The following is a 25565-nucleotide window of genomic DNA, read 5'->3' as shown; positions in this document are numbered from 1 at the left end:
CCTGGTGGAAACAAATCATTCTCAATCCATGTGAAATCTCTAAAGAAGTGATATTCCCAATATCATCATACTTTCTATTTTGGGGAAAAGAGGAGAGGTAATGCTGGATCAGTGCACACTAAACATCATTCTCCAAATCTGCCATTGTGACACGGATTATTCTTGTGAATTTTTCTTGAATCAACAAAAACAATTTGAATCCTAATCATTTGGACCAGGTTACTGTTACAAAAGCCTTGTTGCTCAGATTTCAAAAACATCATGTTTTAAAATGAGAAAATTATACCTTCTGCAATTTTCCATTTCGGTAAGCTTGTTGATCCTTAATAACGTCTGGCAAATACTTTGCACAGTATAGTGCCACCTCTTCACCTGAAAGAAAGTAATTAAAATACAATTTATTTGAAATGGAAGAAACATATCATGCAAAGGGAATGGGGTTGGTGAGGGGTGTTTAGGAAGTAGAAGCATTATTGTGCCAGAGTTGAAAGGACAGAAGATACAGAATTGTAAACCATTCCACATTTGATGACATCTCCCTGGTCCTACACACTTCCCTGGAACACCTGGATAAGAGACACCTCAGACTTCTATTCATGGACTACAGCTCTGCTGCTAGCACCACTATCCCATCCAAGCTCATCATCAAACTCATAGAACTTGGAGTTAACACTCATCTCTGCAACTGGAGCCTCGACATCCTGATCAACAGACCACAATCAGTGTGGACAGGGGACAAATCATCCTCTATGATAATCCTAAACACAGGTGCCTCACAAGGATAAGTTCTCAGCCCTCTATTCTAAACCTCATACACCCACGACCGTGCAGCCAATTATTCAATTCGATCAACAAATTTGTGGAAGTCACTCTCAATCTTACAAGACATCGGGGATAGTGATCGACTTCAGAAAGCACGTACCCCAGTATGCATTGACGGCGCCGAAGTAGATAGTTTGAAAGCTTTAAATTCCTTGGAGTAAATATCACCAACAACTTGTCCCAGACTACCGATATCGAAGTAATGGTCAAGAAAGCACACCAATGACTCTACATCCTTTCTAAGTTCCCAACAACTCTTACCAACGTCTATAGATGCGTCATAGAAAGTATTTTATCGGCAACAGATCCAACCAAGACTGCAAGGTATTGCAGAGAATTGTGAATGCAGACCAGTCCATCACACAAACCAACTTCCCTTCAATTGACTCATTTACACTACACACTACCTTGGCAAGGCCACCAGCATAATCAAGGACGAGTCTCACTCACATCATTCCCTCTTCTCCCATCTGGCAACAGGTACAGAAGTGTGAAAACGCATACCTCCAGATTCAGGGACAGTTTCTTCCCAGCTGTTATCAGGCAACTGACCCTATCAACAACTAGCGAATAATTTTGAGCTACCTCACTCATCTACCGCACTGGAGGCCCTCGGACTATCTTTAATCGGACTTCGCTGGACTTTAACTTGCACTAAACTTTATTCGATTTATCATATATCTGTATACTGTGGATGGCTCGATTGTAATCATATGTGGTCTTTCCACTGACTGATTAGCACACAACGAAAGCTTTTCACTGTACCTCAGTATACGTGACAATAAACTAAACAAAATCATGACTTCACAAGCATGAAAACCCCAGCTTCGGAATGTAGACCAATTATAGGGGTTTAACAATCAGTCCCAGTTTAGCGGGAAACTTGATCAGACAATGTCAAGCAAAAAAAGAGCTGCTGGAGGAATCCAGCTGATCAGGCTGCATCTGTGGAGAGAAATGGGCAATTAATGTTTCAGGTCGAGACTTTATCTAGTTGTTAGGTTGGGAGAGAGGGGTGGTAGCAGGAGCAGCGGATGAAGGCAAGGGCAAGAGTGTACTTTTTAAACTTGAGAGTTGTTAAAACTGCAAACGTCAAACATTAAATTTGAAGCTAACAGAAATTACCGGAGAGAGTTTGCAAAATAGCTTTGTCATTGTTTTCTACTTTTGAGTAGAATGCAGCAATGTAGATTCTTTGCATCGACTTTGTCTCGTGCTGTTCCAGAAAGGTGGTCACTTTGGTTATAGCACAGATCATGATATGTAGAATTAACCTATTTTGCAGCAAACTACTTACAGCAAGGTAACTGTGAACTTACCTGTCGATTGAGGTGGCAGAAAACATCAGCATGAACTGGCCCTGACTAAATCTAATTGGGAAACATTTTCTTTTACAGATTTATAAGCATAGATAACCACGTGCTACAGCACAAATACAAGAACAATAAAACGAGGAAGTATAAAATCGGAGCCTCTTGAGACACACAAGCCACGTTTACAGGTTTTTATTTATCTCATATACTTCAGTACTGGCTAGACTGGATAATTTGATTTTTTTGGGTGCTTTTATGGCTCACAGGAGCCAATTAGCACTGCAATAAATTTAACATATGAGGAGGTAGAAACATGAGGAATTAAAATGGCTGAATCATTCCCAAAAAACACGTTCTATACATGCACATTTTATCAATGGAAAATGTTTGTGGAAGCCAGCAACATTCACGACTGAAGGGCTGCAAACAGCAAATGAAAGGAATTATCCGTATTCCTGACAAAGCCATATGTATTTCAACTGCTCGAGGGGGGGTCAGAGAGGAAATTTTACCCATTTCACTTTTTTCTTACCTGGCTCGTGGTTGGGGAAAAAGATGGAAGGTGATGCTGAATCGCTGTGCATCAAGCATTGAAAATTGTATGCAATGTCATTTTCCTCGAGCACTGATTGCGGGGAAGTTAATACTGGGAACAGTTTAATGGTGAAAAGGATAACTGGTCTTGTTATTCAGATTCACTTTAAAAGGCCCATTTCTGTTAGTGATACTTCTGTATAATCTTACCCCCATATACATAATCTTACATGAAGGAAGACACAAAAAATTACATTACAGGAAAAATATACGATTCCCCATACTCTCTTACCTCCATGACCATCATAGACTGCAAACATAGCAGTTTCGCCATCCAATTCAGGTATACAATTGTGTGCATCCTAAAGCAAAAGAATACAACACACTTCAATCAACCGACACAAAATTGAATAACACAAAATAGCGTGTTATAACTAATGTACTTATTAGACCCAATAGTCTGCATGCATGGTTCATCAGCTTCTATTATTAAACATAATTTTAATAACTTGAAATGTATGTGACAGCATTCGGTGTCAATAATTCTTAAATAATCTGAGTTTTATTTCCAACTTTCCCAATTCAGCTGAAAGATGATCAACCAAAAATATTACCTCTGGTTTTTTTTCTCTCCTTTGACTGCTAAGTTTTTTCAGCATCTGTAATAGGTTGCTTTGGAAAATGGAACCAAGCACACCAATGCCTCTACTCCCTAAGAAAGGATGGTTGGCATGCCCCGAACAACACTCATCAATGTCTACAGATGCTCTGTAGAAAGCATTTTATCAGGATGCATCATAACCTGGATTGGAAACAGTTCCATCCAAGACAACAGAAACTGCATGGTTACGGATGTAGCCCAATCCATCACATAAACCAACCTCTCTTCCACTGATCCAGTCTCTACTTCACGTTGCCTAGGAAATGCTGCCAGCATAATCAAGAACCAGTCTCACCCCCGTCACTCCCTCTTCGCCCCTCTCCCATCAGGCAAGAGGTACAGAAGTCTGAAAACTCAGAACTACAGATCCAGGAACAGTTTCTTCCCAGCTGTTAGCAGGCAACTGAATAGTCCTCTCAAGTAGAATGCAGTCCTGCCCTCCTATCCACCTCATTAGAGACCTTTGAACTATCTTTAATAGAACTTCAATGTTATATCTTGCACTAAATGTTGTACCGTTATCATTTATGTGTGGACTGTGGACGGCTTGATTGTATTCATTGTATTAACTGGATAGCAAGAAAACAACAGCTTTCCACTGCATCTTGGTACACATGACAATAATAAACTAAACCATAATTCCCAGCTTTAACCAGTTTCCTGGTGGCGGGGAAAACCTAAAGGGCAGAGTTAGTTATTATGTAAATATTTGTTTTTTATCTTTTGCTTTTCCTGAATATTGCTTATGGCCCAAATGATTGATTGAAAGATACAGCATGGAAACATGCCCAGCGAGACCACGGCAACCATCACACCTAGACACACTCGTTCTATGTTATCCCACTTTCATATCCATTCCATACATAAGGGTCAATTTACAGACGGCAATTAACCTATAGTACTGCACTTCTCTGGAACGTGGGAGGAAACCGAAACAACTGGAGGAAACCCACGTGGTCACAGGTAGACAATGCAAACTCCAAACAGACAGCACCCAAGGTCAGACTGCACCCAAGGTCAGGATTAAATCCTGGACTCTGGTACCATGAGACAGCAGCACTGCCAACAACTACACAGTGCCAACCCAAATAAATAAAAAATGCGAATTTCGAGTTTTAAAGTAGGATGGAAACTACAAGTGTAAAGAAACAATGACAAATTTACTGTTTTCAGTTTTGGTGCCTCATTACCAAAAGAATGTTAATTCAATAATATTAACATTACTTTAAAAGTAAGACAGGCAAAAACTGCAAACAGAACAATCACAATTCTATCTTACACTGTTTTCTTCTGAAACAAGCACATTTTCAGTTAATACTGTAAATTAATACTAGATTATTCAAGATAATGAAGTATGGTCTTCAAAGGCAAATATATGAAGTTTTAAAAAAAAGCAATTCACGTGGAATTATACATGCCAGATGTTTCAAGGTGACGCAAAACTTCTAAGCACCTCAGGTACAAGCTGTAGATTTTCACAATGCAACCATTTATCATTAGGCAACTTTAAAATGATGCAGCATTATACAAAAATTATGGCACTGGAGGAGACCATTCTGCCCATTCCGATCTGTGCCAGTCAAGAAAGATATACCCAATCTGAGCGTCTGATATTTGATTTGTTGCTCATATAAAACACATCCTAGATGTGGTGAGCATTTTTGCCTCTATCATCTTTTGAGCCAGTTATACAGCATGGAAAAAGGCCCTTCCGCTCAACTCGTCCATGCTGACCAAGTTGTCTACTTGACCTAGTCACATTTGACTGCTTTTAGCCCATATCTCAATGTTTCCAATCCATGCATTTGTTTGAATATCTTTTAAACATCGTAATTTTACCCACTCTACAGCTTCCTTGGACAGTTTGTTCCACGCACCTTCCACCTTCTATGCATTTTGAAATCTTTCCCCTCGCGTTGAACCTATGCCCTCGTTTATCATTTTAAATATCTCCAATCTTAAATATATCAGCCTCTTACGCTCCAAGGACAAACAATTCTCAGTCTATCCAGCTTGTACTTATCTCAAGCCCTGTGGTCCGAGTAGCATCCTTGTGAATCTTTTCTGCATTCTTTCCAGTTAAATGACATCCTTCCTATATCCAGGCAACCAGAACTGCACATAATTCTCAAAGTGTGGTCTCACCAACAACTTGTACAGTTGTGACATTATGTCCCAACCCGTACACAATGCTCAGACCAATGAAAGCTAGCGCATCAAATGCCTTCTTCATTTTCCAGTCTACCTGTGCCTCCACTTTCAGGGAACTATGTACCTGTACCCTAAGGTCTCTGTTCTACAATACTTTTCAATGCCCGACCAATTATGTCCGCAGAAATCCAGAATTGTGCCACCCCCCAGGTGAAAAACTTTATCTTAGTATTCCCTCGTATTCTTTTAAGAATTACTTTAAGCCTATGCCTCCTAGTTTTTAATCCTTCCACAAGCACATTTCTTAAATAGAGAAGATAAGGCACAAAAGGTCCATACCCTTCTATGTCTTGAATCTTGATGTAAAGATTGTATCTGAAACTGCCATTTACTCCGGTTGCAAGTTCCATATTTCAACTACTCTGAAAACAAAACCTTCCTCTCTGGTCCCCATTAAAACCCAATGTAACCATGTACAGTATGATTTGCCTAGTTTTGCACTGTATTTCAGTACATATGACAGACAAACCAATATCAATGCCCAATATACCCTGTGCTCAAATTCACCTAGACCATCTCTGAAACTTCCCTCCCCTTTCTTGATCTCACCATCCCCATCACAGGAGTTAGACTATCCACTGATCTATTCCAAACCCACCGACTCCCACAGCTATCTGGACTACACTTCTTCCCACACTGCCTGCTTCAAAGACTCTACCCCTTACTTTAAATTCCTCCATCTCCGCCTCATCTGTTCCTAAGATGAGATGTTCCATAGTAGAACATCCAAGATGTCCTAATTTTTTTTTTTAGGGAACAGGGGTTCCCCTCTTCCATCACTGATGAATCCCTCACATGCGTCTCCTCTGTATCCTACAATTCCGCTCTTGTCCCTTCTCCTCCCAGTGGTAACAGGAGCAGAGTCCCCCAAGTCATCATCTTTCACCCCATCAACGGTCACACAAAACATCGTCCTGATATTTTTGCTACCTCCAACAGGATCCCTCCACATTCTATCCGAAGAAGAGTCCCAACCCGAAATGTCACCCATGCTTTTTCACCAGAGATGCTGCATGACCCACTGAATTACTCCAGCATTGTGATAGACAATACATCCTGAAAAATAAACTATTTTTGCATTGTGTCCATCTTCAGTAGATACCAGCATCTGCAGTTCCTTTCTACCCAATATATCTTGTTTTGATATCCCTACCTCTCTCAGTCCATAGATTCTGTCTATCTACCCTATTTATGCCTTTAATAATTATATACATAGAATGTAGAACAGTACAGCACAAGAACAGGCCCTTCGGTCATAGTTAATGCCAAACATAATGCCGTCCATTCCTTAACTACCTACACATTATCCATATCCGACCATTCCCTGCATAATCCAAATGTCTAAACAAGTCTCTTAAATGCCACTATCGTTATGTGCTGCAACCACCAACCCTGGCAGCGAATTCCAAACACTCACCATACACTGTGAAAAAGGCTTGACCCGCACTTCTTTCCACCTGACCCTGCAGTCTTATAAGCCTTCCTTGCTTTCCACACCACTAAATCTCGTGACATCCGCAAACTTACTAATCACACCCTCTACTTCACATTCAAGCTAATATGTATCACAAACAACAATGGACCCGCTAGGAAATTCCTAAGGTTGTTTATAAAATATTGGGAATCGATATAAAAAATGCAGAAACATAGTGTGCCACAAGTGCATAACCTACAAAACTGTACATCTTTGGCATGTAGGAGGAAACCTGAGCATTAGAAAAAACCCCATACGGTCACAAGGAGAATGTACAAACTCTGTTTTGACAACACCCATAGTCAGGTTCAAACTCAGATCTCTGGTGTTGTAAGGCAGCAACTGTACCGTTGCGGCACTGTGCTGCCGGGTTATGGTAATTTACAGTTTATTTTTCAGGATGAATGAGTAAAGGCAATACAGTTGCAGGAATGGAGAGACAAGGGTCAACGTGGGTATAAATCTTTAACTCTGGAATGACGGGCAGAAAAAGTAGTTAGGAAAGGATTGAAATTATGCACCATGAATGTCGACAGGGAGCTAAATGCTGCAAGGCTTGGTTTGTCCACAACCAGAGAAGCACATCCAATTCTAGTTACCATATTTAAGGAAGAATCTGAAAGCTCTTGAACGACGCAGAAAAGATTTTCCAGAATGAGTCGAGAGATGCCAATTATCAGTTGGTAGAGATTAGTCTCAGATGGGGTGATATCGCACAGAAGGATATGTGACAGATTTGCTAGAAGTGTACAAATTATGTCAGATTTAATTAGACAATTGTAGAGGAACTCTTCCCATTTGGGAAAAGGTCAAAGGCCAGAGGACGCAGACAGCACTTGCTAAAAGATCCTGGGGTAATGAGGTGGAGAATTTCCTTGACAAGCAATGATGATCTGGAATACATAGTGGATGCAAGTTCAATTGTGTCTTTCAAATATGTAGGCAATTTTTTAATAGGTAAAAAATATATAAAGAGCAAGCATACGAGGCTATATTATTCTACAAGCTGACACCGAGGAATCAATGAGGTTCTCCATCTTGCCTGGCCGGATCGAGACATTAAAAAAAAGGGCAAGCACTGGAAAAATGGAAATAAACCTTGTATTTCTGTGTTCAGAACAAAGGGTTCAGGGTTCAGAGAAGGGAAACGTCTCATGTTTGTAAACAAATACTCAATTAAAAACTCTCAAAATTGATTGCGAAGAGCACTCTATGTCTGCTAACACAAACAAATTTCAAATACAGTTTTTCAATGTTCGGTGCTAAAAAATGCTCAGTAATGCCATCTGCCACAATAGGATTCCTAAACTTCCTCATGTGAGGGTCCAACTGCGTTAACCTTAACCCTCAATGCTACTTCCAAATCCAATCCCACAGCAAAAGCATCATTCACACGATAAGATAACATTAAAGAAACCATTCCCAAATAGTGACATCTTCTTCAGATTTCATCAAGGAAACATGTCTTTCACGATTTATGAAAAGCTATTGCATATTTGGTGGAAAGTAATTACCCTTTCCTGGAATGCAATGAGTTACTGTCTGTATCTGTAATTTAAAAAATATTCTGGGTTAGGTTCCAATTTGGAAAATAAAGGTCCAAAATGAAGGAAATTAACGTAGTGTCATTTAAGTGGGTTGTAATAAGTGTAATTTCTCTAAATATGAAACTAAAACAGAAAATCCTGGAAGCACTCAACAGGTTAGGCTGCATCAGTGAAAGTTATATTATATTGAAATGCTCACCACACTCCACCCCACAGCACATTGCACACTAACAAATAAACGACTATTGACTATTGACTATTGACAAAGACAAAGTGCCATGGGACATCACAAAGCTCCACCTAATACTGTTATTTATAACAATTTACCTAGTACACCCTTCAAGATGGCTTCAAAGTACCCCACCAGTTCTGAAGATTACACTTGCTCTCACAGATCACAGCAAGCTTTCGCCATTAAAATCATGCTGAATATAATTAACAGAAATGAATAAAGTAAATATTTTGTGGCCAATGGCCATGGCAAAACAATTAAAGAACGTGAGGATGATGTTGGATCTTCTGAAAGAAAAATCCCTGGCTGGTTTGAACATTTCAAGAAATGTACAAACATATAACATTCATCTTGGCTGAGAGGAAACAAGTGCAGATGTGATAATGGCAGAAAATTTCCCCTATTCTCTTAAAGAGGTGTTTAACATAGAGTCCACAGGTGGACTATTTTTGAAAGAGGACAGCCTCACGTGAAATTATTTCTAGCGATGGGAAACTGCTCAGGGCTTCAATCATCTTACTCCTCCGCTTGGTGGCAACGTTAAGGGTGACCGCAAGCATGTCTCTGTCATTGCATCATTCAGAAAATCCAACGCTTTTAAAAAAGATATGAAGCCAAAAAAGATAAATGGAATCGATGCAAGCACCAGTGGAACAGGGCTGAGAGACTTGGAGGACAATTACTAGTCTTGAAGATAGACACAAAATGCTGGAGTAACTCAGTGGGACATGCAGCATCTCTGGAGAGAAGGAATGCGTGATGTTTCAGGTAGAGACCCTTCTTCAGACAGAATCAGGGGAGCAGGAGACATAGGCATATGGACGGGTAAAGTATGAAAACGAGAGATCAAAGGAGACAACGATCAAGGAAAATATAGAATGGATCATCATAAGAAAAGGTGGTTGTTGAGCTGGAGAGCAGGAGGAATCACAGAGAGGGTTTTGCGGAATTCTCATTGGAGAGAGGAGAACTTCTTCAAAGTAAGCATACTCCAGCATTTTGCGTCTATCCAGTGTAAACCAGCATCTGCAGTTCCTTCCTACACAAACTACGAACTTGGACATCTTTGGGGAAAAAAAGAAATTACTATCTGTATGATTTTATTTCAGATAATTAATGCATATGCAAGATTGTTTCGAAGATCTTAAACTGTGTGCATGATTAACTTGTAAAAGCAATGTAAAGCTGATGATATTGGCTCCTTTTTTTAACGACAAATTGCTTCAAACAGTGTTTTTTTTTAAAGCAGCAATCTTCACGATTCCTTGCAGTTATATTTTGTGTCAGTATGATAAGGGGAAGAAAATAGAAAAAGATACCCCCTCCGGAAAATAATCATTACCATTGTGCCACTGATATTCAGCTTGTAATCTGGCATGGATAAATAATCTACTGATTGAAGAACAACCAAAATTTTTCTTAGTTAATAATAGATTGACTTGCAGTGCAAATTCATATCAAAATAGATACAGCTGTACTTTATAAAGTTTACTCACAAAGAGGTGCTGATGGCCAAATCAAAAACACCAAAACTTTAAATTTATGACTTCCATCAGACACGAGGATTGATTTAAGTGCCAGCATCAACCAAGTAGTACTGATAGTAGGTTACTAACCAAAGTAAAAATGACAATCCCGAATATGAAGATACTTCTGGTAATCTAGCCCAGTGGTAAGGAAAAGATCAAACTGAATGGACCCAGTAATCACAAAGAGTTAGATGTGGCCACGCCACATCATGATGCACTATTTTATGTAAAAGAGGTGCAAATAGCTGATAACCAAGTCTGAAAAGGATTCTGTGTGAAGTACTTGGAAAGAAAATATATAACCAACGGGCGGCACGGTAGCGCAGCGGTAGAGTTGCTGCTTTACAGCGAATGCAGCGCCGGAGACTCAGGTTCGATCCTGACTACGGGTGCTGCACCGTAAGGAGTTTGTACGTTCTCCCCGTGACCTGCGTGGGTTTTCTCCGAGATCTTCGGTTTCCTCCCACACTCCAAAGACGTACAGGTATGTAGGTTAATTGGCTGGGTAAATGTAAAAATTGTCCCTCGTGGGTGTAGGATAGTGTTAATGTACAGGGATCACTGGGCGGCACGGACTTGGAGGGCCGAAAAGGCCTGTTTCCGGCTGTATATATATGATATGATATGATAAACCAACATGTACAATGGATGCTTTAATGTTTTCTCTCTAGATGTTGTTATGATGTTAATTTAAAAAGGCTTATTAGGCATATTAAAGCAGGTAGTCCACGTGCATGTGATAAACAAAATACCGTAAATTAACTAAATCGAAAATGGTCATAGTTTAATCCAAAAGACAGCAATGAAAAATAAACATGACGACATCAGAACAGAGACATTAATTACAAAAAAGAGTATCCAAGCTTTTGCAATTTTCATTGTTGTCGTACTCTTTACATACTTTATTGGCCTAGTTATTTTAAATACTTTACCCAATGAAATGCTTTATAATTTGGTTGAAGACCTTGTTAAGAATCCCCCATCATATTTGCAATACATCTTCACTTACAAGTTTCTACAAATGTTTGTGTTAGATCTTACAGTAATCACCCTCCATAAACACATGAAAAATGTAATTCGTATCATTGATGTTTGAAGAATTAGGAATCATAGTGATTATTCAGAAATAAAGATGTTTTATTTATGGTCACATCTGAATAAACTGCCATAAAATTCAGTTACATGCACTTTGCTTTAAAAATATATAGCCGCTCATTTTTTCTGTAGATCAGATAACACAAGTGAGTGAAAGTGACACTGGATCATCACCTCCATAATTCTACCTTGCTGCCAAAGAAACTTTATTTTTAAATGCAGTTACTGAACTGAAGTTAGCAGGTCTTCAATGTGTTTTGATGCGAGCAAAGCATGACCGTGGTTTTAGCTACGAGTACTTTCTGTTTAAACTGTTTAATTACAGGGATTTTGCATGTATTGTTGGCAAGGGGACCTTATAATGGCCTTCCTCGTCCTGTTACTTCAGGGACCTGTTTACGCATTTCAGATTGCAGTTAAGAGCCAAATGCATCTCTGTGCGTTTGGGAATCACGAGGGATAAGAAAACATAGTCCCATCCCTGCATGACATCAGAGAAGCAGATATTTTTTATTCAACAATATTGTAATGGCAACTTCCAGACTTTTCTAATAAATTATTTTCTAATTGCCATTACTACACAGGGAGTCGGAGAGATCTTATGCAAACCCAACAGAACAGATCTTCCAGTCATTTTTTCCAGTTTAATTAGTTGTTTATTGAAGTACTTGTACAAACAAGGAGATGAACATACCAGGCTATACTTATTTCGCATACGAATCGTAGCTGGCTGCTCTGTCTCAGGTCTTTCCAGTCGATGGTCTGCACCCAGGTCTGGTAAGAACTGTATATTCTCCCTCCCTGTATCTGGCTAAACAGTCCCTCATGCCCATATATATACACCACCCTGTACACCTAACGACTGCCCCCCAATTGTCCAAAATAATACTGTAAGATATATCTAGACAAAATAATATAATATGCCAACAGTAGCTAGCCTAAACATAAATGGCTCCTACAAATATTTTAATGGAATTTAAAATTTCCAACTAGCAGTACAGCATTTCACACCATCATTAGCTCAGAACTCTGGATTACTTTGAGTGGATTTCTTAAATATATTAGATTGGCTAACTTACAAGCAACATGCTGGCAGCATGCATGTTATTCTGCCTTACACCTAAACAACAACTGATGTAAAGGCTTCATGTGTAAATGTATGAAATGCCCTTGTACAATTCTGAAAAAACACTTAATTGAAACAGCAGCCCTTCTTTTCAAACACAGGCAAACCTGCTGAGTTATAACCTGCATGCTTTTGTTCAAGATCTTCACTTTGTCTTCTTTGTGTTTTAAACCAGCCAAGTTTCTTACCATGCCTATTACCATTTGCACATTTTCTGGTGGGATTTCGAATCTAAGGTTGCAGAGTCTTAAAATACCGCATGTGAACTGCCGGGAGCTGATTGCTTGGCTAATACTAACGAAGGAGTTTCAATCTGTATAACACAAATGCTAGTGATAATACCGGAGACAAAGTTAAATCTAAAACAATAGACTTTGTTGATAAAACGTGGCGAAGACTTAAGGTCTTGAAGAAAAATACCAGTTACCAATACTGAGTAAATTATCCATTTGCAACCCTTCATTTCCTTAAAAACTACAAGCCTGAAAACACAGACGAGTCCCAACAACTTTTATTGAGAGCCATGTATTTAAAAATACACCCCGTTAACCGAACAGATCTACAATGCAAACCTAAACGTTGGCGCTTTTTTTCAACCACAAAGTGGAAAATACAATATTTTGGGGATCACTTTAAACCGCTGAAGTAAAAACAAGTTTTCGATTTTCGTTTTCCATAAAACAATTTAGATTGATCTCGAAGATGGTATTTAATCGCTATATTCACACTATCGTTCATTGTTATGAGAGTGGAAGGAACAAATTATTTGGATTTAAAAATAGATTTTGATTGTTCCCATCTGTCAACCAACACCATTAAATACAGAGCGAGAAGGTATAACACGATCAGGGCTAGGCGAAGCCCAGATACAGGCCCCTTACAGATAACGTGTTTGTGTGTATGCATTCATTCACAGTCTTCACTCACCTCCATGGAAACCCTCCAGCCTTGCATGGCCGAGACGCCGAAGCCGAATTTGTCGGTGGATCGCTCACTGGAGCTCTTCACCGTGTTGGGTTGAGACAGGTAAGCGCCCATACTTCTTGCGCCCAGCGGCCTCTGTGTTCTCCTCCAACAACAGCAAACAGCAGCAACAGCAACCTCCTCTTGTCGCTGCACAGACGAGCTCAGGCCGCTTTCCCCCCCGTGCAAAGAGGAGGAAGCACTCTGCCGGACGGATTGATTGACGGACGCGCCGGGACCCGCACGCACGCGGGAGGAGGGGAGGGGGAGCCGGTCACCAGGGCAACCGACGGGCTCACCGCCGCGGCTGCAGCCTGCGCCCTCAGCACTAAAGGCCGCTCGTTGCCACGCACTCCCACCTCATTCAATCGCTCGGGAGCCCCTCCGCCATCTCACTGAAGGCTTTGCGAACAAAGACTCGGGGCGCAATGACCTGCCGGGGCCTTTCAGCCTGAACACGTACAATTATCCCGTTGTACACTCGGAATCGTCGCTAGTATTTTGGAATTAAAACAAATAGATTTATATGTATTTTTAAAAAATAAAGCGCTGGGAGTCGAGTGGGAGGTGTTTTTTTTAATATATAAAAATCTGAGGTCATGTGACGCACCGAGAGAAAAAAACCCCGGCGGTTAAACTCGTGCGTCACGTCCGGGAACCGCTGGCGGTTTCCCTTGCTCGCGGAAGTGAGGAAGCGAAGTGCGGGATTTTAACAGGCTCTTCAATCCCGGAAACTAGTTAGAACTATACTTCCGGAACTTTCCAAGTATATTTAATCATATTTACTGCACAAAATTGATTTTTTAAAGTCTATTTTGTTCATGACCATGTACAGTGTAATGAGCAGAAATGTGCGTTGATTGAGAAATACTGTTCAATGAATTAACTCTAGAAGGAAAACAAATAAGACATTTAATCTCGTTAGGTGGATGGAAGGTCAAGTTACACAATTTGTTTTCTTTGTGTATTATTAAATGATGCTAATTCTTGTAAAACATAATTTGTCTTACAAACTGGCTGTTGAGTTACTTTGGAAGTATACCATAAAGTTAAGATAGACACAAAATGCTGGAGTAATTCTCTGGAGAGAAGGAATGGGTGACGTTTCGGATCGAGACCCTTCTACAGACTCAAAGTTAAGATGGACATCTAAAACGAAGCAGAAAATTCTGCAAATACTCAGCAAGTCATTGTGCATCTGTAGAGAAACAAAATTATTTCAGACAGATGACCATTCATCAGAATTTGAAAAAGGTAGAAATCAAAGATGCTCGTAGGCGTCAGTACGGGACGGAGTAGTGAAAAGAAAATGGGCTGTGGATCCAGTATAATCTGCTTTCATGTCGTGTTATATCATGGGAAACTGAATAATACACTTAGTAGAGGTCCTGACTGAGAAAATGCTGAGGCCTTGTTAATCTGCTTTACTAAACATGATTGAATTGCAGAGGGGACTCGATGGGCCGAATGGCCTAATTCTACTCCTTTAACTTGTAAACAGATCTGTCAGGAGTAGTAGTCATTATTTGAGATGCAATTCTGCAGCTGCAAGGAATTGTCTGCAATTTCTGGATATATGGAATGGAATCGTAGGTAGTGAGACATAGTGCCAGGTGGGTATTGTGCCTCCTGGTTGCATGAGAAACTACCATGGCAAGTGGCGTGAGTGTTGGTGGAGTAAAAATAGTGAACTGGGGTTTGTGGAGCAAGTGGTCCTTTTGGGGAGCTGAAAGGAGAGGGTACTTGCATTTTATGGTGTTGTGTTGAAGGTGGTGGAAATTCCAGAGGATGAACTATTGAATGTGGAGCCTGGCAGAATGCAAGGTGAGCAAGAGGGAACCCAATATTTAAATTGATAAGATCAGTTGCTTATGAAATGGAACGTGTGTTGTGAGCCTTTCTAGTATTGTAGCGCAAGAACACAATTGGGAGAAAAAGTAAGTAATCTCAGGACTGGGATTGAAGCAGAACAGATGAAAGTGAGCAACTCTATTAGATTCCTTTAGAATCCCGGTGGGAAGAGATGTAGTAATATAATGGAAATTGGTCACTAACATTCCTCGAAATGGAGAACATTCAGGGATGGACAAATGAAAGTTAGTGCAGACTGGACATTGGCAGGTAAGGTCCATCTGTCTTGTTTTCCTAAAAGCAGCATGAAAAATCAACAAATTAGATAAAAGTGAAGGAGTGGCCCTAACTAGACTGAAACCAAGACTGTTCTCTCCACATCCTACATTCCTTCCTTTGTATGGTTCCATTTTATATCTTCCTCTCTTATCAAAATCCATAAACTGCAGCCCTTTGATGACTTCTCACCATCGCCACAGTTTTCTCATCCATCTGCCAATCACTTGCCAGGATGCACCTATCACTTGCCAGTGCTTGTCCCACCTGTCCTCTTTATACTGGCCATCTATTCCCTACTTTTTTAGTCCAGATGCAAGAACTCAACCGGAATGTTGACTGTCCATTTTCTTTTATCGCTGCTGCCCAACCTGCGGAGTTCCATCAGCAGCCCTTTTTTTTGCTCTGAGTGTCAGCATTTTTCGTTTGTGTTCTCTGCTACCGACTGCCACCCCTGCCAGTTTACAAATTTGGAGGCGTTTTGATATTTAACAGCAAATGTAAATGTGCGGCAGAAACAGCTGCAGATTTACAGCAGCGGCGAGGTTTTCTGTTTACGTTTTTTTTAATACGCTATAAACCCATTCTGATAATGTCATTGCACGTAAGGTCACAAGGTCAAAGTGCGTGACGCATGGAGTCGCTCAAGCTGTCTGGAGGACATCGCAGCTTAGGGCATATACTACCAACACATGCAACAGGTACATTCTTACCCTGAAAAAAATGCCAAAAGGCCAATTTTTGTGCTGTAAAAAATGAGGAAGAAGCTGGAGGATCTGGCGGAGGAAGAGGAACCGGGAGAAGGGCTGCCAAGCCCACGGACGCAAGAAGCAGCTGGGAAGACGTCTGGCCAGCCGGCGGGAGTAGGGGAAACGCGGCCGGGATGGGAGGCAGGAGCAAGGCCGAGAAGCAGGGGGCCACCGACTGGCCAGCGGGGGGAGAAGAAGAGGAGGAAAGGACAGGGTTGAGCGAGCTGGGAGAGGAGCAGCGGGAAGAACCCGAGTCGTGGGGGCCTGGAGGGTTTGCAAGGGCAGAAGCAGCGAGCGCTGGAATTCAGCGACACGCCTGAGGGTGAAGGGCCCAGGGAGCCATGCTCGCCAGCCTTGGAGGAGGAGGCGGTGGAAGAGGAGGTGCGGAGTGTCGAGCCCTAAGAGGGGGAGGAAGAGGAGCTGGTGAGAGGCCGATTGGCAGCGGAGGCTGAGCAGCAGCGAGATCTGGGCTGGGCGCTGGGAGCCAGGGCGGACCAGGCCACGGCTCTGCTCGGCGGCCCCAGCCTTGAGGTGTTGAGCGCCGGCCAAGTGCAATCGGAGCCCGGCCGATGGAGATGGTGAGCGGGAAGAAGGGCTGGAGGACCAGCAGGAGCGGCGAAGTGCCGCAGGAAGCGAGGCGCAGAGCAGGGGGGCCAAGCCTGGAGGAGCGAGGAGCGCAGGAACGGGGAGAGGTGGCGGGACACTGGGAGAGAGGCGAAGACGCGCTGATGGGTGAAGATGGGAGAAGCCGAGCTGCAGCAAAGTGCAGCTGCGACATTGAACTGCAACAGCCTCTCATTAGGACTGGCGAATTGTTCCACCACGATAGAAGTCGTTCCAAACATAAAATAGAAGAAAAAGACTAAGCAAAGACTAAGCTGCACTGTAAGTGACTGTCTGCAGTACACGGCGTGCCCCCCAGTAGGCGTTGCGTGGCAACAGTGCGGGTCAGGGGTCGTGACCTCGCCTGCCGTGCAATCCCCCTATTGATAACGTTTCACATCGAGATCCTTCTTCACACTGAAAGTCAGGGGAAAACGAAATGGGGGATATAGAAGGTGATACAGAGAGATATAGAACAAATAAATGAAAGAAATACAAAAAGGTCCATTGTTAGCTGTGGGCTAGGTGATAACGAGCTGGACGACTAGGGTGGGGGACGGATGGTGCAAGGGTTACTTGAAGTTAAAGAAATCAATATTCATACCGCTTTGGTATAGTTTTTCAATGCAGCGCGGAAACAGACCTTTCAGCCCACCGGGTCCGCACAAACCAGCAATCCCCGCACACCAACACCATCCTACACATACTCGGGACAATTTTACCAAAGCCAATTGACCTACAAACTGGTCTATCTTCGATTCAAAACCCGCAGTTCACATTTAACCTGCAGGTTTGGGTGGGAGGAACCGGAGCACGTGGGAGAACGTACTGATTTCCGTGACAAGCGCCCGTGGTCAGGATCGAACCCGGGTCCCTGGCGCTGTAAGACAGCAACTCTACCGCTGCGCCACTGTGTTGGCAAGGCGAAATATGTGGCTCTGTTCCTCCATTTGTGTTTGTCAATCAGAACGTTCCTGTCCTGCCGCCGCCTCCCCCCCTCTTGCGTCATCGGACTGGCTCAGCCCGTGCGCGTGACATAACCGTTGTGAGAAGCTCCCTGGCCGTGACGTCACTGGCCACTGACATTATCGTCCCGCCTCCAGACGGGAGCCGCCCGGCGCCTATTGGCCCGCCCACCTGCCAATCATCGAGACGTCAGACGCCCGGGGGAAGTGGGCGGGGTGATTTGAGCGTCTGAACGAATGGAGTTGATGCTGCGGTCGCCATTAACGTGCTGAGAGGAGCGGCTCGACCAGACTTGGCGGCACGACGGACGACTCCACAGCTTTAGTTCATCACTCCACTAAAGTAACGCTCACTCCCGAGCCGGTGTCCGAATCGCAAGGCCGCCGCCGGGCTCCATTCGGGAGGGGAGGGGAGAGGCTCTGAGCTCGGAGACGACGAGGTGATGTCGGAAGGCGAAAAGGCGGCGGCAGTAGCTGCAGCCGCCGACAAGGCAGCCGAGGCCATGAACACGACGGCCGAGGTGGACGACGAGGAGGAGGAGGAGAGCGAAGACGAGAGCGAGATCCTGGAGGAGAGTCCTTGTGGCCGCTGGCAGAAGCGACGGGAGGAGGTGAGACCCGTGAAGGAAACAAACCTGCCCCCAAACTCATCACCACGCACGTCAGGCCCCCTTTTAAATGAGACACTTTAGATCACTTTCCATTTTCCCAAGGACCCTTCAGTGCCCCAATCGAGACATATATTTTGACGAACCTACACATACCAGCCATGCCTATGTGCAAAGCTCACGAAGTAAAACAAGGACGTTGATGTCAATTGTCTGTGGAAGTTCTTGACTTTTCGGACAATCCCAGTAAGAATGGAGCCTTGGTGGCTGCTGCTTCCTCTTCCACTTTATTTCAATTCATCGTAAAAGCAGAGCCCCCGGTGCTGTTTTTTTATATGGTTAGTCCATTGAGATTGCGATCTAGTGTCTTTCCGTTTTGTTTTAAAAGGGCTACCAATCATTCTTTGAGACAAGAGATTGCGAATTCTGAACAAAAAAAACGTAAGTGTTGTCGGACTTTTGCGGGTGAGGCAGCAACTATGGTGGGAAATGGACACGACGACGTTTCGAGTCAGGTCTGAGGAAAAGTCCCGACCCGAAACTTCGTTTGTCCTCTCCAGATGTTGCCTGACACACAAAGTTCCCCCAACACTTTGTTCTTTGCCTTTTTTAAGCCATCAGAACACCATAGTTTGCAATATTGGAGACAAATTTGCTGTGTAACTTATTGTTTGCAATCCTATAATGATTTGGTTTTGTTGACAAGGGACAGCCCTGGGTAAGGACAGGTGCAAAATATACTCGTGATTTTAAACTTGTCTAGTTCAATTAGTGTGCAAAATTATAGTTTTGACAGCAAACAAAAACCTCTAAATCTGTCAATTTCATTGGTTAGAATTCAGAATTGTTTTGCACACCACTAAATGACAGCCTACTTTTTGCTGAGTTCGAAATTTTTAAAAAAAGAAGCTGCTGGGTATCCCCTGCTGGCAAAACTGCATTTGTGGAGAAAGAGAGAGAATTTCAGGTGGTTGATTTTACATCATTCTGGTATTTCAGATTTCTTTTATCTCAATGCTTTTTTTAAACAGAAATATGTTTACATATCTGAATCCGGACTAAGTTTCTGACCCACATCTTTATCACATGGGCTGCTTCCCTTTACATTTGTAACATTTGTTGTCACTCTATCGTTAACCTGTTGTGGAAAGTCTTTTGCAGAGTTGGCTCTTCTACTTTTTTGCTGAGTGGTCTCTTGGTCCTCAACATTCATTTAGCTACAAAGATTTTCATTCCTCCATTATGGTTTCAGTGCCATGTGCAACAGTAATGGCTACTTGTTCCCATATCCGTGCTTACCTAGCAAAGGTGTAAGAAGAGACAGGGTTTAAGAACTGGATTAAGTTGAGTGAAAGGCAGGGAATTCCAGAGCTAAAGAGTTTGGTTACAAAGGAAGTATCATAGGAACTGAGGGATGCAAAACGTGCTAGAAATTTAACAGGATGAGAATGTTGAGGAGGAAAATATCTACAGTTGACATGATCGAGTAAAAAGCACTCCTGTTCGCTGGTGTTGGAACAGGAACTTAACAGGAGAAACCAGTCATGGAACTATATAACAGAAGCTAGTTGTACATCAAGGTATGAACAATTTAGTGGAAAATGGATTGTAAGTTTGTCAAGTGCGGGATATAAATCAGGATATAACAATATTTAGAAAATCAAAATTTAATATTATCAATGTTTACATATGAGTAAATGAAAACCTTGTGAGAGGATAATGGATTGAAATCCATTTTTGTATTTTCTTAATTCAAGTCCTTCGTTTTACAATTTAATGCTTGCTGTAAAATGAATGCACAAACAGCGTTAAAGGAATTGGCAAGGGAGAAATTGTAATCTGTTTTTTTATCACTCTTTCTCTAAGTAAAGATTTGCTTGTTGTGCAAATCAGTGTATTCCAGCTATTTCTAATGAGTTGTGGATGTCTGGCAAGATTTGGATTGATTGAGGCGATGAAGAGGTAAAGAAATATAATCAAGCTACAAATGCAATTTTTTTTAAATGTCCGTTGATTCTTGGGCAGGAACTTGCAAATTTGAAAAAGGATGTGAGAGACATCTTAGACCTTAATCTCTAAGCAAGATAATTATTTTGCATTTGCCACATTGAGGGTTTGAGAGCTTGAAGTTTGTGGGCAACACAGGAACCAGTACTCTGTCATCGTAAACACTGGATGATTTAGCAATATTGTTGACTACTTGGTACATTGCAGTTAACACAAGGGAGCACACCTTTAGTTTGAGGGCAGTAGCCTGTAACAAATTGGTCTGTGTCCTTTAACTGTAGTGCAAGCCTTCTGAATGTTGCACATCTATTTGAAATTATTTTAATTACATATGATAGGGCAGCTAATCTCCTGGGTTGAAAGAGAAGGAGAGTTAATGTGTGTGATCTAAGTTGCACCTTGTGTTATAGAATACAGTAAAAAAAAATCCGCAGGCTTGTTTACATTTTAATTTGCCTCTTACCTGCAGGGAGGCTTACTGGAGATGATTGTTTCTCTAATCACCCAAGCTGAATTTTGGACTATTGACATCAAAAGTCTGCATTAAAAATGTAATTTATATCTGGAAGCATGATGTCAGTGTACAATCTTCAGAAACTTAATGGGTATCAAGGTGGCATGACATTAAGTATCCATTTAACTGAATTCTAGCTCTTGAGTACGAATCCAGCTGCTCAATGATCAAGATATTTAGTTAATGGGAAAGCCTACGGCCAATTGTTTTACTTCGTATGGTGATTAATCTGTGTGGTTGAAACACTTATGGTCAGGTAGTGCTACAGGACACTAAGGATATTGGAGAGAGAAGAGTAAGACGGTTGAACAGGGAGATTCACTCTGCTAAAGTCCAGGTCAGAGGCTTTAATGAAGGTTGAAATTGTACTCCAAAAAGGCCAAATATGATCTCCATAAGACTATCAGGAATGCCAAGAGAGAACTTGGAAATAAGCTTGAGGCTCAATTCAATCCAGCAGATAGTGTGTGACTGTGTTAGGATCCGAATACTGCCAAATTCTAGAGACGTTCAAAGCCCTTTTATGCCTGTTTTGAGCGGATAAAGTTCTACCTTGGTGCATCCCTTCATTATTTGCTGACTTTGTCCCATACATCTTGGTGGCAGAAGTCGGATCTTCTTTTTGAAGCAAATTGCCAGTGGTGAATTCTTACTCATCCCAAGAGCATTGATTTGAGATGCATGGTAACAGCAGGGTACAGGACCAAAGATCAAACCACATTAGATACTTCCCAACATATTTGCTCACCAAGAGACGATGTATACTCAGAATGCAAGTCTCTGGATTGGTATACCATACATTCCCTCAATTGTATTATTCCCTTTAAAGCTTTACTTCATGTTTGCTTCGATGAATGCTGATGATACTTGATTGTGCATTCCAACTCCCCAAATAATTTTCACACTAATAATCTTACTAAAGGTTCATATGTTTATTGTCAAATTTCATGAAATTCCTTGTTCACATGAAGCTCAAGGTAAACAGTCTTCATACAGTAAAGATAAATAAATCATTAAAATACAACAACGGCAGAATAGTTCATAGATTGTAGTGCAAAAATTATAGTAATGGTACAAGCGAATAAGATAGAGGTATGAGTTAGTAGGCAGCAAATCAGGGAATTGAGAGCGAGGGATAATTGGTTCAGGAGTCTAATAACTGGGAAAGAAGCAGTTCTTACATCTGAATGTCTGGACTTTCAAGCTCTTTTCTGAGAAGGTTGAAGAGAGAAAAAGGAATGGCTGGATATGGCAGGCAAGTAACCATAACAATCCTTCCAGCCTCCCTGATGAAGTCTGTCGGACTAGACTGTCACCACTCTGCAAGCTTGGGTACTAAAGAACAGAGCAGTTGCCATATCAGGTGGCGATGTATTCCGTCAACATAGTTAAGTTAACACATTTGCAAATGTTTGAGAGAACCCTCTTGGACAACCTGCATCTTCCCAAACACCCAAGAAATTAATACTTTTGAACCTCTTACCCCCCCCCCCCCCTCTCAGGGGGTAACCAACTCTTGCAGACATTAAGCACTAGGTTGATCTGACAGAATGACCCAAGTTTCTCAATCTCTTTTCAATACTGAGTCACATCATTGTTATTGATCCAGCTAACAATAGTGGTTTAGTCGGAAAACGTGGTCATGTCGTCATAGGTGTTTTCTGAAGTAAGTCATTGGCATATTACCATTTTTTTCTTTAAGTAAAAAAGGTGACAGGAGTGCTTTGAGGCACCTGCATCCAGATTGCACCACTATTTTGTTTGCATGTATTTGCAGTCAATTTTCACTCATCCACTTGTAAAGCATCCTACTATATTCAATTGAGAATAATTTACTCATTCTCTGTACTTGAACCTAGATGGACTATTTTTTTGAACAGGTTTCACTGTCAAGCTGATTCTGTGCTTGGCCAATCTTGTATTACTTATAGAATAGCAATTATTGCTCATGCTCTGCATTTCACTCCCAGTTTCTTTGCAAGTAGGATTGGTGCCAAAAATCTGTCTTGTGCTGCGTTGCCATTAAGAGTAATTATATTAAGCGTGTAAGCAAGTATGAAGATGATACTTCAATTTTCCTAGCCTAATCTGCATTTGTATAATAAGCATATTGAATCAATCATTTTCATCAAAGGGTATAGAATGTATTAGAGAAATTTTGAACTTCAGTTTAAAAAATTTGATTCTATTTTTCAGAAATAAAATTGGACACATTACAAATAGACTTGTTTATTCTTGGAAGAGAATAATGTAATTGATAGCTATTCATGTTCATTTTGGGATCCTTGTGGTAAAGAACCATTGTTGCTTTCCTGCAAACATGTTGAGGAACTGATGAACAGGGTAATTATGGATAACAACCTTAAAGAATGAACATCATGGTGTCAGAATAACTCAACTATCCAATGGGAATGGGATAGTCATGATATTGCAAGGAATGGTAAAAAATATTTGGTTTGTTGAAATGCACATAATTTTCAATAAATATTTCCATTTCAGAATGTTTAATCTAAGACTAAAGGGTTATCTCAGCTACATTTTATTTGTTTAAGCGAAAAAGGAATATCAGTATTCTTGGAGCTGATGCAGTAAGTGGATGTTTCGTATTGTCAAAAGAATTGTGAGGGATAGTTTGCTTTGCACTCTGCTGGGCGCAATGCAGAAGTCTTGTTTCGTCAAGTAGTCATGTTTAAAGGTAATCACATCTCTTGTTTAATCAGGAAATTTTGCCGGTGCTTGGAAGTACATATTTTTCAGATTTGAAGGTTCAGATTCAACGAGCAGACAAATATATTTAAGCAAATGCTTACTTGTAAAATTGCTAACTTGGTTGCTATAATCTGCAGTAAAATTGCCTCAATTCTAAAGTGCCTATCGTGTTCTCGACGAGAAATAGAAGAGCTCCTTGTTTATGTAGGCTAGAGTAGCCAAGTGGCTTATTTCTGTTCCTGATTTATATGAATACAGCAGTATTTAATATGTAGCTTGGACTTCATGTCCTCTCCTGGGAATGATAGAAATATTTCAAAATCACATCCTGTATATTCCAGGCTAAGGTTTTGCATTCCATTTTGGAATTTTACTGACTTAGTGTGATTATGCAGCATTTGTAATTCAGATCCCTAAATGAGCCCTTTATTTAGTTTTGCCCACCCAAAAAGCTCTCTTGATTCTCTTTAAACAAAAAACGTCTCCATGCTATTTATTTTCCCTTTGAAAAAAGCAAAGTGATGGAGGAACTCAGTGGGTCAGGCAGCAACTGTTGAGGGAATGGACAGAAGTTTTATTTTGGCACTTTTCTTAAGTCTGAAGAAAGGTCTGGGCCCAAATCATCGTCTGTCCATTCCCTCCACAAATGCTGCCCGACCGGCTGATTTCCTCCAGTACCTTTTTGCTCAAAATTCCAGCATCTACAATTTCTTGTCATCTCCTTATTTTCAATTGTGTTCATTTTATTAGTGCATGATAAAATTAATATTTGATTAATACGTGGCACTCATTTTTGAAGGGGTTTGGATTTTATGACTAGAGAGGATTCAGAAAATAAATTGGTGTCTGGCTTCTTTGATGGTTAATATTATTTACGTTAAGTTGCGATGTTCATTCATTATTTTCTTTTGGTTTTTAAGTAATTACTAGACAGAGTGGACCCATTGGGCCCAAACCTCCTGCATTGGTCCAGCACCCTCCTCCCCTTCCCCTCACCCACTCCATCTCCCCTCTCCCCACCCACTCCATGCCCCACTCAACCCCTTAATCCCCCTTTCTTCCCCACCACCACCACCACCGTCGCAAAGTCGAAATATCGTAAGTGGAAGCATCGTAAGTCGGGGAGGGCCCGGCAACCCTTCCCCAACTGACGATCCTGCGGGCCCAACAACCCTCCCCCAACCGACGATCCTGCGGGCCCGGCAAGCCTCCCCAACTGATGATCTTTGGACCCGTTGCCGGGTGGGGAGTGTCCCCCGGGGCCCTTGGCGGGCGAGTTGGGACAACCTGTCCAGTTGTGATGAATTGTTTCTGACCAGAATTATTGACCTTTTCTCTGCCCATGGGTGTTACCTGATATATTGTGCTGTCTTTGTTTCATGTTTCCAGTACTTGAACTCCTTAGTAGTTTTTTGTGATCCTAAATATTTCCCCATTTTGGTTTACAAATGGGGATCTGTACAAATGCAACGTACCTGGTTTAAATTATATCTATTATTACCTGTATTAATCCCAGAGCTGTAGAAGTGTGTTGGGTTGGGATGATCGCTATAATAATTTACACAGTTTAGATACTCAATATACTTGTGGCACTGTTTTCTGTTGTTCTGGGATTAGTTGGGTCGGGATTAGGTATTATCAGTTCAGCAGTCATTGTTAGTTCTCAAGACATGGATAATGTGTTCATCTTATGATCTCCCCCTTTTATGGTGAACTATTTTAACTGGTTCTGGCATGTGAGGTTTTGTATCTTACTCTGATGACATGTGTTTCGGT

General features: G+C 41.5%; 2 protein-coding genes across 3 annotated transcripts in view; one reads left to right on the top strand and one right to left on the bottom strand.

The window, feature by feature from the left end:
* ppm1g (protein phosphatase, Mg2+/Mn2+ dependent, 1G) overlaps positions 1–14074 on the bottom strand; it is a 38365-nt gene extending 24291 nt beyond the window's left edge. Inside the window, exons 1-3 of the mRNA XM_078405431.1 lie at positions 13472–14074; positions 2962–3031; positions 287–372 (exon numbers count right to left, since the gene is read on the bottom strand). Of these exons, the coding sequence (XP_078261557.1) occupies positions 287–372; positions 2962–3031; positions 13472–13582 (267 nt within the window). The 5' untranslated portion in view covers positions 13583–14074. The remainder of the gene's footprint in view (positions 1–286; positions 373–2961; positions 3032–13471) is intronic.
* A 4098-nt stretch (positions 14075–18172) lies between these two features.
* LOC144596719 (nuclear receptor-binding protein-like) overlaps positions 18173–25565 on the top strand; it is an 82070-nt gene continuing 74677 nt past the window's right edge. For both annotated transcript variants that reach the window (XM_078405441.1, XM_078405442.1), the window contains exon 1: positions 18173–18562. In XM_078405441.1, the coding sequence (XP_078261567.1) occupies positions 18395–18562 (168 nt within the window). In that variant the 5' untranslated portion in view covers positions 18173–18394. The remainder of the gene's footprint in view (positions 18563–25565) is intronic.

Source organism: Rhinoraja longicauda, chromosome 9, assembly GCF_053455715.1.
Source record: "Rhinoraja longicauda isolate Sanriku21f chromosome 9, sRhiLon1.1, whole genome shotgun sequence".
In the NCBI taxonomy this organism is placed as follows: domain Eukaryota; kingdom Metazoa; phylum Chordata; class Chondrichthyes; order Rajiformes; family Arhynchobatidae; genus Rhinoraja; species Rhinoraja longicauda.
Note: the sequence above shows the minus strand (reverse complement) of the source record. Positions and strands in the feature narration are given on the sequence as shown.